Source organism: Colobus angolensis, unplaced genomic scaffold, assembly GCF_000951035.1.
Source record: "Colobus angolensis palliatus isolate OR3802 unplaced genomic scaffold, Cang.pa_1.0 Scaffold374, whole genome shotgun sequence".
Lineage (NCBI taxonomy): Eukaryota > Metazoa > Chordata > Mammalia > Primates > Cercopithecidae > Colobus > Colobus angolensis.
In genome coordinates this window covers 2,272,789-2,287,695 of record NW_012117088.1, presented here as the reverse complement: position 1 = coordinate 2,287,695, position 14,907 = coordinate 2,272,789, and the positions used below count along the sequence as shown (strand labels likewise).

The following is a 14,907-nucleotide window of genomic DNA, read 5'->3' as shown; positions in this document are numbered from 1 at the left end:
CCTCAGCCTCCTGAGTAGCTGGGACTACAGGTGCATGCCACCATGCCTGGCTGATTTTTTGTATTTTTAGTAGAGACAGGGTTTCACCATGTTGGCCAGGCTGGTCTTGAACTCCTGACCTCAGATGATCCTCCTGCCTCAGCCTCCCAAAGTGCTGGGATTACAGGTGTGAATCACCCTCCCCGGCCCAAGTATCTTAAATCTTATGCCGATTTTATTTCTGCTGGTTTGTTTACTTATTGTTGAGTTTTGAAATTTTAAAAAAATACATTGTGCTTGGAAGTCCTTTTTCAGGTATGTTTTTCAGTTCTCTTAACGATGCACTTTTCAGAGCCAACGTGTTATTTTAATTTAATGCAATCCAGTTTATCAAGTTTTGTTAAATAAATTATGCTTTTGATATTATGTTTAAGAACTCTTTGCCTAACTAATGATCACAAAAATTTCTTCTGGTTTCTTCTATAAGTTTGTAGTTTTATGTTTGACATATAGATGTGTGATCCATTTTGAGTAGACTCCTTTTTAATGTGAACTTTTTTTTTTTAGTTCACTTGATAATAGTTGGAATATTTTTATGTCTTTGAGAAAACATCTAAGGACAAAAAGCTGCTATGATTTATCAATACTTGAATTTGTGTATCTTTGTACCTACTGACCAATAAAAGTTGACTCATGTTCTTTTTTTTTTTTTTTTTTTTGAGACGGAGTCTTGCTCTGTCGCCCGGGCTGGAGTGCAGTGGCCGGATCTCAGCTCACTGCAAGCTCCGCCTCCTGGGTTTACGCCATTCTCCTGCCTCAGCCTCCCAAGTAGCTGGGACTACAGGCGCCCGCCACCTCGCCCGGCTAGTTTTTTGTATTTTTTAGTAGAGACGGGGTTTCACCGTGTTAGCCAGGATGGTCTCCATCTCCTGACCTCGTGATCCGCCCGTCTCGGCCTCCCAAAGTGCTGGGATAGAGCCAACTTAAATTTAAATTTTATTAACCACAACAGCATCTACATACATTTGAAAAGCACAGTACATGAACATCAAGGTACTTGTGGAGTTGAGGATTCCTTGCAATAGCGCCACCCTCCCTCAGTCATGTAGTGGTTTCATCCACAGATCTGGGCCAATCACTTCATTTTATAGGCAAATAAGCAGAGTTTCGGAGGGAATCTGAGCTTTTTCCAGAGTCAAAGAGAAAGTTGATGGCAAAGCTAGTCTAGAATCTAGAATCTAGATCTCTAGAATTCTAGTCCAGTGCATGCTCCATTACTAGGTTACGGTTTACTGACTGGCCACTAGAAAGCGAGGCATCATCACAGTAACCACTCTTTTGAACATGTGCTTTGCATTCTCCAAGCTCTTCGAAGGCATGGACTACATCTTTTCTTGTCTTTGACTGGCTAATTACATCTAATATACTGTTTTGTGTCCTAACATTATAACTTGGGCAATTGTGGAGTAAGTGCTTTTTGAGCAAATGGCTCCTTCCTTGGGCAAGGAAATACTTCAGATCGATCAATTTTTAATAGATTTGCAGTGAAAATACCTGGAAAAGAATTGGTTCTCTATAGTATGATATAGAGAAAAAGGCAAGGATTTAACATCAGAAAGACCAGTTTGAAACCCTGGCTAAGCACAATGAAAAGGGAAAACAAAATTCACAGTTAAATATTAGAGACAATGATTCTTTGTTCAACCTAGATTTGTGCTGCAGTAATAGACATGTTCACACAGCCAGACTAGAACAGAAGTCACAGAGCCAAGCATGTTATGCAAAAAAGCCATGAGGAAAGATGTGATCTTTGCAGCAGTATATAGAAATGAAATAATATAGACAGCTTTCTTTACGGTGTTATTTCTTTTAGCTTTGGCCTTTGAGCTACGGTCTGCAAGTGTTCACATATTTCTCATGAAATTCACCTTTTATATTTCTGAAAGCTCATCATGATAGCCACTAGTGTGGTGGCATAAATCCTGCAGGAGCCTTGAGGTGTCTGGGGATGGGCGAAGGGGAGAGCCAGGGTCAACTTACCCGAGCTTAAACATCGCATCTCAAAGCAGAATTCAATGAGGATCATTCCAATGAATGTCTCTTGTTTCCTTCTCTTCAAAATATTCTGGCCACAGCTTCCTGCCTCACTCTTGCCTTTTAATCCCCCTGCTTGGCATCACATCATGCTCCTGGCACGACATGAATGACTCCTCTCATTGCCCGCCCCACCCCAGGGCTTGAGTTCTGTCATCTGTGGCTGTCATTGCAGTGATGCAAATGAAAGCTCCTTTGAGGTCAATGGAAGTCAACATGGCATTGCCTGGCTTCTGGCCCAGCAGGGGTGTAAATGCATCACCCTTAGAAATAAACATACTCCTGCGCTTTTCTTGGCCTTCATAACCACATATCCATCTTTCTCTTTCCTGTGTATTCTCCAGACCATCTCAGACCTACTTCTACTCACCTCTACTCCCCTGATCCATGCAATGCATATTTACCCACCTCTTTGAGGCCCTAGACATTTTAAAATGGAAGAAATTGAGTATGTCATTAGCATGACTCTAACATAAGTAAAGCTTGGCACCATCCCATTTCTACTTTTTGTAATCCTCCTTTCCACCTTGTTACCTCTTTCCTGCCTGTCCTCAGACATCTAGTGTTCTGTACAGCCTCATTATTACCCAGGACTGATCATCTCCTTCCCCCTTTCCTCTGCCTCTGGAAGGAAAGCATGTAACCAATGAATCCACACAGATATATTAAAGACTCTAGATGACTAAAGATCACTTGATACATACACCCAACACAAGAACATTCTCTGAGAAAAGAAGATGGTAGCAATACAAACAAAATACTGTGGAATCTGCCACTAAGCCAGGATGGGAAGACTATTCCCATGTAAGTTGCTCTTCCAGAAATATCACACAACACAATGACTCAGCTAAGTACCTGACACCTAGTAGGTGTTCTGTAATGGGATTGACAGTGGATTTCTCTGAGGAAGCTAAGCTTGCACAGATTTTGAAAGTTGCAAATCCCTCTTTGGTACCCATTTCCTTTCTGCCGAAGAAATACAGCCAATCACTTCCTCCTTCATTCTTATGTCATACACAATCCTAGTACTTGGGATATAACTGTCCTTTTAGGAACTTTCAGTCCAGTGTGGGAACAGAATATCATGTGTAATCCAGAATAGTGTGATATGTGCTGTGAATAGGGTTGTTATGGGGGAATGTAGGGATGTACGCAGCATGGCTTTGGATATCCCTGGAGATAGTTACCCCTAAGCCAAAGTCTGAAGGGCAAGGAGAGAATTTCCAGGGGAAAGGAAGAAGGAGGTTCTCCACAGCGGGGACAGAATATGGTGGGGTGTGTTAGGAAGGGTAAGAGTTTGTCACATCTGCAGCGCTAGGGTCGTGTGGGGTGAAAACAACAACCACTACAGCGAAAGACACTTACTATTTCCTGTGTGGAAGCCAAGCATGCACACCCTCTTCTGGCTTCAATGTCACCTTCAACATGAGAGCCAAGAAACCCAACATGCTTGGTGCTCCACTGTCCATCACCCACAGCCTCGTTACCACTCTGCTGAGAGGTCTCAAGACTCATTTCATCATGTCCTCCATCCCTATGTCCATAGTCTCTTATTGAAACCCCAGTCAGGTCATTTCTTATCACCCGGACCATCTCCACAGAGCTCTGTCCTCCCTGAACCTGATCCAACCTAATATCACACTGAGCTCTCAAACCCTTCCACTCCACCTTGCTGAGCATGTCATTTGTCATTACCAAAATCCTCCACTCTTCAGCCTCCCCTCTGAATGATCTCCCACCTTTTTGTTGTGCTCTTCCAGAGGACCCTGCTTCCACAGCCTCTCTCTCAGCAAGGGCTGTTTTCCCTCTGAACTGACCTATCACAGGGTCTGGAGGAAGGGAGGGGTCTGGTTTCTTCTCATCACCACCTTCTGTTAATTTTAACTCCCGCCTCCCTGAAACTCTCCATCTCCTTTGAAATCATGCCCTTGTGAACTTCTCTTCTTCGCTGGAGTCATCTGAAGGTCTCTGAGACACTCATGCTCATTCTTTGAAGACTTCAGCACCAGGTTCACCGTCTTTCCCAAACCCTCCTCTTGTCACAATGCTTGGTGATTTCAAAATCCATGCAGAGGATCCTTCCCCTCCCCGATCTCTCACTTTTGTGACCTTCTCCCCGATGATCTTGTCCTTCCCACTACTGCAGCCATTGATAGATCTTGCCCTGCAAATAATCACACACCCTACAAAATTACAAGACTTCTACTTCAAAGCTTTCCCTCTCTGGCTCCTGCTTTCTATCTGTCCAGCTCACTCTCTTCAGTCCTTTGATTCCAGGAATTCCTCAGCCCCACCACAATCACCAGTCCATTAATTCTACCAGTTTTTTCACAGTCCCAACCACTCATATTCTCATTTCCCTCCATGCCCATCTCAAACTCCATGGCCCCCATTGTAACCCCTTCCTTGCAGATCCCTTCCACTCCCTTGCCATCATTCTCTTTGTTGCACTCACTTGGCTGAATTGTAAATGTGGCTAATGGTAAATCCAACTCTCAGTCTATTCTGTTCCTCCTCCCCAACCAGTTGAATACGGCAAGAGGAAACAATGCCAAATAATGTGATTTTAAGCCCATGAGTACTAACCTCAACTGAGCGATTGGTATGGCCCAAGGATCCTTCAAGAGACAGCACAGCATGTGGAGAGTTTATGTAGCCAGACTTTCTGGTTTAGATTCCCAGCTCTGCCCCTTATGAGCTGCATCATCATGAGATATTTATCTTTATGTTCTGTGCTTCAGTGTTTTAATCTGTAAAATGGGAAGAAGAATAATACTTATGTGTGGGATTGCAGTGAGGATTACATTAGTTAATATAAGTGAAGTGCTTAGAAAAGTTTCTGGCACGTAATGACCCTATACAATGGTACATCATCATCATCATCATCTTATTACATTTCCTGGGTCCACTTACTCTTCTGCTTGCCTAGAAAACCATTTCACACATTTTCTCCCCCTCTTTCTTTCTCACACTGCCCTAACCCCTACTCAACCTCCTCACTTTGAATCAATGATCTTGATTACTATTTTACTGAGAAAATAGAAGTAAACAAAAGAGAACCTTCTCCACTCTGAGTCAATGAACATACCCCAGCTATACCCATCTAGTTCTTTCCCTCTTGCTGCTGTGAATGAGCCCTCTGTACTTCTATCTAAGATCGGCCACTCCACTGTGCCTTAGGTCCCATCAGTTCTCAAAGTCATCTGTCTAGTAATTTCCCCTCACTCTCCTGCATCAGTGATTCACTGGATCATTCTCATCATCCTATCTACATGCTGTAGTAACCTTCCTTGATCCATCAACCTCGAAGTAGCTACCCATTTCTCTCTTCCTTCTTTACTGCCAAACTGCCTCAATGCCTCTATCTCCTTGCTTCCCATTTTTTCCTAAATCCACTCGTATAATGGTTTGTTTGTTTGTTTTGTTTTTGTCCCCCCCCCGCCACCATCATTCCATCAAAACTGCTCTTATCAGGGTTACAAAGACCACTCTGTTGGCCAAACCAGGGTAACTTCCCAGTCCTTGTTTTTATTTGATTAACAGCAGCATTTGAAATGGCCAATTACTCTTTCTGTGAAACTTTTCTCTCTTGGCTTCTGGGATACCACACCCTCCTATTATTCTTGTTTCCTTCTTGGCCACTCCTTCTGATTCTTTTGCTGTTTTCATCTCATATTCTTGACCTCTAAATATTGCAGGGCCTGAAGGTCCAACCCCTGGCCATCTTTTTGTCTCTACTTACACTGACTTCCTTAGTGATCTCTGCCAGTTTAAAGCATTAAATACCATCTCTAAGCTAATGATGGCTGTATTTACGTGCTTTTTCTCCAGATAGCCTCACGGCTTACTCTATTACTTCCTGCAGGTCTTGGTTCAAATTTCACCTGACAGAGAGGCCTTCCCAGTCCATTCTAAATAAAATAGTCTTCCCACCCCATCAGTCTGTATCTCCTTTTTCTGTTTTATTATTATTATTTGCACAGCACTTTTCTTCTTCTGACATATATTTGTTTGTATATTGAAAGACTTTGAGAATGAGGACATTATCCAGCTCACAGAGAGCCTTGCACGTAGAAAGTTACCAATAAATGTTTGTTGAATAAAAGCACAATTTCATTCAGTCCTGACAATACCCCAACAATCCTATTAGAAGGATTATTACAGATGAAGAAACAGAATCAAGTTAACCCATTACCACACAGCTGGCAATTCAGGCAGCCTGACTCCTACCCACACGCTTACCTACCTTGCTACGGAAGCCAGAAGGGTACACAGGATCAGAGGGTTCTTTCACTAGGTACAGAGTTTATGTTGAGGACAAATAGAGAACTGCTGGGGTGGTAGTGGTGGGGAACACATGGGAGTGACATACCCTAGTAAGGTGCTGACTCCATCCAAAATGTGCACATAATTGCCCATCTCCAGTTCCTACGTCATTAAGTCCTGCCAACTCAGAGACTGCCGTGGTGCTTCACTGGAAAGTTTAGACTGACAGTAGATTATATGTATGCTTTGTCAGCATCAAACTGGCCTGTGCTGACAATATTTAAGTCAGATTTAGTTAAGAGCTTCAAATCAATGCTACCTTGAGGTCTCTGAAATTAAAGCCTTTTCTTGCTGTTTCCATAGCAGCCTGATAGTTGACATAATCCCCAAAGAAGCTTATGTTAATACCCAAGGACCATTTACAGTTCTCATGCACTGCTGACCTGAATGCCATGACTAGAGCTAGATATGCTAGCAAAATTTTGAGCTATTTAAAGAACATAGAATAGTCCAAACTATAGTGAAAGAGGATAGGGTTTTCAAGAACCTGATTAAATAAACTTTTAAAATACACGTCTTTTAAATATTTGACTTCTTTAAAGTTTAGTGCTCCATGGATTCTGACCTTTCAAGTACCTCACACATGGGGGTTGTAAGATGCAAAGGATATTTTTATGTAGGTAATAAATGCATTCAGTTAATAGATCTAAAATTTACCATGTTTCCATGGGGGAAATGAACTGCTGTTTTCTGTTTTAAAGGGAACCAGGTGTTCACCCTCCAATACCTCCAAAGCCCAGTTCTCCTGTTTCTTCTCCTAACCAGCTGAGATGGGATAATAGGTAAGACCTAGTACTCCAGAATTCCTTGACAAAATGAAGTTCAAGGGAAATGAAAGCAAATGGATTGTGACCCTCTGTGTGCAAAGCATGAATGTTTTGTGTGCACATTCCCTAAAGAAGCACCTGTAGAACTTTTACTAATTTTATTTCCCAACACATATGTTTGTTTATGTTTGCCTTTGAATATTAATGGCTAACTTGTCTTAAGAAAATACGCCTTCAGGCCGGGCGCGGTGGCTCAAGCCTGTAATCCCAGCACTTTGGGAGGCCGAGACGGGTGGATCACGAGGTCAGGAGATCGAGACCATCCTGGCTAACACGGTGAAACCCTGTCTCTACTAAAAAATACAAAAAACTAGCCGGGCGAGGTGGCGGGTGCCTGTAGTCCCACCTGCTTGGGAGGCTGAGGCAGGAGAATGGCGTAAACCCGGGAGGCGGAGCTTGCAGTGAGCTGAGATCCGGCCACTGCACTCCAGCCTGGGCGACAGAGCAAGACTCCGTCTCAACAAAAAAAAAGAGAAAGAAAGAAAAAAAAAAGAAAATATGCCTTCAGAATAAAAATAGAACAATATTCATGTTCAGAAAGTGTACACAGGCTTTTTATGTATTAGTTCCTAATATGCAAATATAAATACATATATGTATTTGGCATGTATTATATATAATATAAATACAAACCATATTAAAAGTGTATTTTTTGTTCATATTTGCTCCAAGTTAAGTTTCCCACTAAGAGATACAGATTCTGATGAAACATGTTCTTGAAACTTTGTATTATCACTCAAATCCTTGCTTATGTTAGAAATACCTTTGGATAGTTCTTTAATCATTTTTTTAGTGAAAGGATTTGTAATTTATTTCAAAACTATCACAAGTTTTGAAAGATGTTCTAATTGACTTGTCTCTGAATCAGGAAAAATAGACTTGCTTCTCAGCTTTGAATCTCTGTCACTCTATAATTAATACTTGGAAACAAATTCAGAGATCTGAAACTCTTCCCACATGTAACATTTAAACTGTTTAATATATCTTGAACAATTTTTTGAGATGTACACCCCACATTTCCATTATTATTGTGAGATTAAAAATGGTAACTCAATGAAGATTGACTACATTAGATCTGCTTGATTGCCTACTGTTGCTTCTTTTGTATTTTTGCTCTTTGATGGTGATTTTTTTGACACCATGTAAGACACAATTATGAAACTATTCTTTAATAAGACACAACTATAGAACTATTTTTTAGTAGTCACAATTATAGAAATTTTCTTCATTAAGAGGGTAACTTCAGTTAGAAAGCTTTGACTGGGCAGTAGGACTATGTAGCAATAGGTGTTAAAACTCCAGGTTTGAATTTCTGTTCAGTGAAACTGCACAGTCTCTTTGAAATTTTGTCCTTAGGATGAGAACATAATTTTTTTAATTGAGTCAAGAGAATATTTCTTCACTGAACTAATTAAAATATAGATTAGATTTATAACTTTTTGTTTGTATGATGGTTATAATGATCTCTTAAAAATATCTTCTCAACTTTTTAATCTTACATTATTTTTCCTCTAACACTTCGAGTATTGAGTAATTAAATACCAATTTGAATAGAATTTTTTAAGGGGCTAAAATTAATTGGCCTTAGTACCACTGACATTCTAATCTAAAATCAGCGTCACTAGAACTACTAGCTTGTTTAAATTTAAAGGAAGCCAAATTTCACAGGAACTTACTACTCAAATTTCTTTATTCCACCAATGATCTAAAAAATAAAATTGGGACAACTTGCATGTTTTTTAAAATCCTGACTGCTTTAATCACAGGAAGATGATTTTAATGAAAGAATATGAAATGAAAGTGTTTCCTATGTAATTAATGCATGTCCTCAGGAGTACAAAAAATAGTTGAATATAGCTTCTTAAGAACAAGTAGGAATGTATAAGTAGGTCAACCAGATACTTTTAAAAAGAGTAGAGGAAAGTCTTAAATTGTGCCAGAACCTAACATAATAAAATTTAATTCTGTCAGTTTAGTACGGTCATTCCCAATGTGGTAGGTGTATTTGAAACTTAGACTTTTTTTTCCACCTTATATTAACAAATATATTTATTGATAGTATTCAAATGGGATAATTCTTTAAGAAAAAAAAAATCCCTTTGATGCCCATAACAAAAATTAATATTTTAAAATATTATATCATTATCTAATAGAGAAAAGTATGACAGTGCTTTATTGACGGAGAACAAAAAATCAACATAAATGTATTTAGAACTTATAAGTCTAGATATATCCAGTGGTTTACAAATATGCGATAAACACTAATCTTTTTGTACATAAATTTTTAAAAATAAATTTAAATTTATCAAAAAAGTGTCTTCTTTTCTGACTGATATAATCTTTAACTTTGAAAATATAGGCAGATACATCCACCTAAACAGGGTGTATATACAGAAACCAACAGATCTGCTGAAAGAAATATAAGGTAAACTGATTTCTATCTATATCTACATAACTGTAGCAATGATAAAAAGTATGCTTTCTCAGCACATTTAAAACTGCAAGGCAATTAATAATAAGGTAGACAAAATCAATTTTCCAACTGACTCCAAAATATCAATAAATGTTTTTGTAGGCACTTTCAGAATTTTGTTCCTTTTAATTCTATCCCAAACTTTCCATTAAGAAAACTACCAAAATTGTGTTAACAAGATAACAGGATAAGATCAAACCCACTAAAGGCAGGAGAGCTTGCTCACCTCTTTATTCCCAGGACCTTCTCTGAGGTCTATCATATACTTGGTGTGGATGTATAAATAAAGAGGTGGAAATAGAGTTGTTCAGTTGAACTTGTGCTGCAAAAACTTTGTCTAGTGTTAGCTGAACATAGGTATGTCCAACTCCTCCTGCAGCATCAGGAAGAAGCACATTGATGCCATTTGGTAAAGGGACATTCACCAAATGTCTTGGGTGGGGGTAAGGTGGCATTCCCCAAATGTCTGGTGTCCCGATTTACATTTCTCATTTATACTTGTTGTCTTGCACTTCCTATTTAGTCTAGCATTTGTTCTGGATGTGTCTTGTTTTTCTCCCTTTTATAAGGAAAAAAATATATATTTTTTGAAAATAGTTTTTAAGCAGTGCTATTTTATAGGTCTATCAATGTGATAAACTATTTTTTCAGTCAAAAGATTTTTATCACTGAAAAATTATTTTGAAATTTAAAACTTATATCCTTTTCATTTTTTATATCATCCCCGTTTGACTCTCAGAAGAGTCCCATTCTAAAAGACACATCACATGGATTCTCTTCTTTGGAAAAAGTCATGTTTCCCTTGTTCCGAGGAGCTGACAGCACCACCCTTGGCATTCCCCAGCCTGTGTTCTATGTGCCACAGGATGTCAATGCATGTTCTGCAAAAGAAGAGTTCAGTGTTTCATTACATTTAGGAAACACAATTAAATAGAGTTTTCTGCCACGGAACTTTTCAGAATCTTTAGTGTGCTTATGTGTATTCCAAATCAGCAAAAGTCGGTTACATTTCCCAACTTGGCTACAGAATCCGTTCTTCATGGAACCTTATTAACCTTCTGTCTATGAGATACTGAGTTCTTTTCTTCTCTTCTTCTTTTTTTTTTTTTGGACAGGATCTTGCTCTGTCACCCAGGCTGCAGTGCAGCAGAGAACTCATAGCTCACTGCAGCCTCAAACTCCTGGGCTCAGGAGATCCTCCTGCCTTAGCCTCCTGAGTAGTTGGGACTATGGGCACAGGCCACCACACCCAGTTAATTTAAAAAGAAATTTGTATGTGGAGATGGGGGATCTCTCTTTGTTGCCCAGGCTAATCTTGAACTTCTGGCCTCAAGGGATCCTTCTTCCTTGGCCTCCCAAAGTTCTGGGCTTACGGGTGTGAACCACAACTCCCAGCCCACAGTTCTTAATTACTATAAGAGTTTTCCTAACTGTTCCTTTTATGATCCAGGGTTATTGGCATTGATCTGATTTGGAATACACAAGCCGTCTATGTGCTCAGGTGCTTCCACCTATTCTAGAGTCTGAGAAGACAAACATTTTCACTGCTTTAGGGTGAAAAGGAATAAATAATTGTATCTGATGCTTAATGCTGCTTGACTCTTATGGAAAACCTTTTGAACTCACTTCTGTGTTTACTTGTTAGTTAAATGGATTTTGTTTTCTATGTCTTTTTTGTAACATAGAACCTGGGAGCTGGCAATACCAGTCTTCAGGAGAAAATGTAGTTATTTCAGTGAGCACTAGATGGCAGAGCCAACACCCAGGTGGAATAACAGAGGGAAAAGTGTGTGTGTGTGTGTGTGTGTGTGTGTGTGTGTGTGTGTGAATGGGGGATGTGCGTGTCTCTGTGTGCCATGAGCTGACATAACAGAACCATTTTGTCTTTCTGTTAAACTCAGTAATTCCTGAACACCACCTAGACTATTTACTTTATTTACTGAAAACAAATGAGAAATTTTAGCTTCTTCAAAAAATAGCTCCTCTGTCACCGACCTGTATTTATTTTTCATTGTTTGAAGGAGTCAGGATCTTGATAACATCGTCAAAGTGGCCACTTCACTTCAGAGAACTGACAAAGGGTGAGATCTCTGAGCTTTTGAGCTTGGGTTTTATCTTCTCTTGTGTTTCAAAAATGCTTAACCATACCTTTAAAAGTTCCAAATATGAACAAAATCCTAGTGCTCTATATTGTATATAATTTAAAATAAGAAAGCATCAGTTTCTCTAGATAAGTACTCCTGAATAGTGGATGGTGCCGACATTTACGGACACTCTTCCAACTCTGCCGCTTTTTCTGGCAATTTTACTCACCCAGTGACCTCAGCTGTCAAGCCTCATTCCACATATCCAGTCCTGTATTTATGTTGCTGGTCCAGATCTCTACTTATCTCCTAGCACCCCTGCTCAGGCTGTCCAAATTCCTTCCCAAATGTGCTGTTCCTGACTTCTCTGTTCTTGCATTCCTGCAGACTCACCTTTCTGGAATAATTCTTGATTCTTCTTTCTCCTTCCCCCTAGGTAGTATCATGCATGCTTGAATTAAACATCTAAAATGTTCCTCATGTGTACACAGACTTCCTCTAGTTTAAACCCTCATTGACTCCTGCACAGATTATTAGAGTAGCTATCCAGCTTTACTTACGTTCTTCAGGCTTTCCTTCCACTAAACTATTATTTCCCATCAATGCCGGAATTTTTCCAAATATTCTGCTCAATCACTGAACTAGATCCTCATTGCCCATTCAATGGCATATAACCTCATTCAAAGCCCTTGCCAACCTGGCTCCAGCCTCACATTCCAGTTATTTCTGTTTTCACTCCTGTATTTATCCCACATTCATATCAAGGGAAACCACTTTCTCTCTGTAATTTCCAAATACTCTGGCTTTGTTCATACCACATGGTAACCTTTCCCAGTCTCAAGCCACCATGCCAGGCCATCCAAGCCATGCCCATTGTTCAAGATCTGGGTCAAGTGGCACCTTCTCTGTTGTCTTCCCTGAGTGATCCAGTGAGATGTGACTTCTGCCTCTATAAGCAATTAGAGTTGCACTATTCATATTTTATAAGACCGAATCATACTCAGTTTTGTTTCCTGTTATTTGCATAAATGTGTTACCTTCTCTATCATCTCTATAGTCTCTCAGGGCAGATGTTTTGTCTTATTTGCCATTTACATTGTGTGACATGATGCTTTGTACAAAGTAGGTGTTTAATAGATTATGGTAAAATCATAATATTCCATTGTTTAAATCCAAAGCTCTCAAAAAATATTCCTTGTTTAATAGATTTTAGTAATGCTAAGAGTGTTGTTAGAGATTGCAGTCTCTGTCAAAAGAACTGCAGAGAAGAAAATATGACACTTGGCTTTTCTGTGGAAATTCATAAACAAAATAGGAGCCCTGAATCCAGATGGAGTCTATAGAAATTGTCCTGAATGTTTCATTTTCATGTCTTCTCTCATTGAAGTGTCTAGATCTCTAATTTTATTGATTTATTTTTGTTGCAGGTAATATTTTGTTTCCAGTAGGGATTAGATAGTGGTTTGGCGGGTGATCGAGATATCTGAGAAACAGATAAGTGAGTGACTCTGAAGGGAAATTATGGTTTGGTGTAAACCAAATAAAAACCATGAGAGAGGCAGTTAGTTTAACTTTCCTGTCCCTGCTCCCTAGCCATAATGCTCAAATTCCACAGCCAGGTACATTTATCACAGAAAGAAGTTGCTGCCTGACAGGGATCAGGAAAAATGTTCATGGTAGCGATCATAGAGTATTGTTACTTTGGGCCATCCCCAGGGAGTAGAAATGGCTTTAGTTATCCGAGCTGCTCTTTGTGAAGTGGAATATGTTACTGCTATCTGATTAAGAGCATTTAATTTGTTACAAATGCAATGGTGAAACTTAATATCCAAAGCTTTCATCAATTTAAAGTCATTTTGAAAGCTTAAGTCTTTTACTTGGAATACAGTATCTGTTTTATTTAATTTGCCACAGAGCGTCTTCTCATGATTTATGCTAATTTTCTTGGGATAAAGCAACTCCAAATCCCGATAATCTCATCATTGTGACTCATGCCAGTCAGAAAAGTCTGGGGCTAAGATTCATAGAACTCATGAGTTTACTCTTTCCCTTGGGGACATGAACAGATTGTTAGTCTCAGAGTTAGTGGGTAGAATTTCAAGCAAGAAACAGTAATGGGTTACTGTATCAAGGAACTGGGTAGTGTTTGTCACACGCAAGGATAGAACATTAATCTTTTATTTTTTTTCTTTTTTTCTTTCTTTTTTTTTTTTTTGGTTAGAGGCAGCAACTTTTGTATTTCAATATTTATTCTCAGGCATCAGTTCTACCATTGATACCTAAAACTACTTGAAAGGATTCATCTATGTACTGGCTGTTAATTTAGGGTCTCTAAGAGGACTACCCTCAGCAGCTATTCTTGCCTTAGTGTCATCGTGCCAGGCATCTTCAAGCACATAAGTGACTCAGCAATTGCGTCTCTCTGAAGGCTAAGTCGAAGTCTTGGTGTTTCTAAGTGCAATTAAAAAATAAGTATAGCAAGCATTTATTAGGCTGGGCATGGTGGCTCACACCTGTAATCCCAGCACTTTGGGAGGCTGCAGCGGGCAGATTACCTGAGGTAAGGAGTTCGAGACAAGCGTGGCCAACATGGTGAAACCCCATCTCTACTAAATCTACAAAAATTAGCTGGGCATGGTGGTGCACACTTGAAGTCCCAGCTACTCAGGAGCCTGAGGCAGGAGAATCGCTTGAACCTGGGAGGCGAAGGTTGCAGTGAGCCAAGATCATGCCATTGAACTTTAGCTTGGGCAACAAGAGTGAAACTCTTGCCTTTAAAATAAAATAAAAAAAAGGATAGCAAGCATTTATTAAACATAAAATTTAGTGTTGACAGGGCATTATTTATTATAATGGCCCAAATTAATCGGGAATTTATGACTGACTAGGCGTCATGCTAAGTACTTTATATTCATGAGCTTATGATTCTTTTCTGAGGTGGGTATGACTAGTATTCTCATTTTACAAATGGGAAAATTGAGTCCACAGAAGGTTGGGTAACTCGCCCAGATTCACCAATGAATAAGTGATGAATCCTGGATCGTATTCCAGGTGTCCTTAACGAGGAAACTTGAATGCATAACTACTGATTTGTAGAACAGAAAAACTTGCTGAGGAAGGCAAG

At 39.5% G+C, this 14,907-nt stretch overlaps 1 protein-coding gene across 1 annotated transcript in view; it reads left to right on the top strand.

Moving 5' to 3' along the window:
• SCEL (sciellin) overlaps nucleotides 1-14,907 on the top strand; it is a 111,653-nt gene that overhangs the window by 45,757 nt on the left and 50,989 nt on the right. Inside the window, exons 10-12 of the mRNA XM_011953847.1 lie at nucleotides 7,101-7,181; nucleotides 9,586-9,651; nucleotides 11,721-11,780. Of these exons, the coding sequence (XP_011809237.1) occupies nucleotides 7,101-7,181; nucleotides 9,586-9,651; nucleotides 11,721-11,780 (207 nt within the window). The remainder of the gene's footprint in view (nucleotides 1-7,100; nucleotides 7,182-9,585; nucleotides 9,652-11,720; nucleotides 11,781-14,907) is intronic.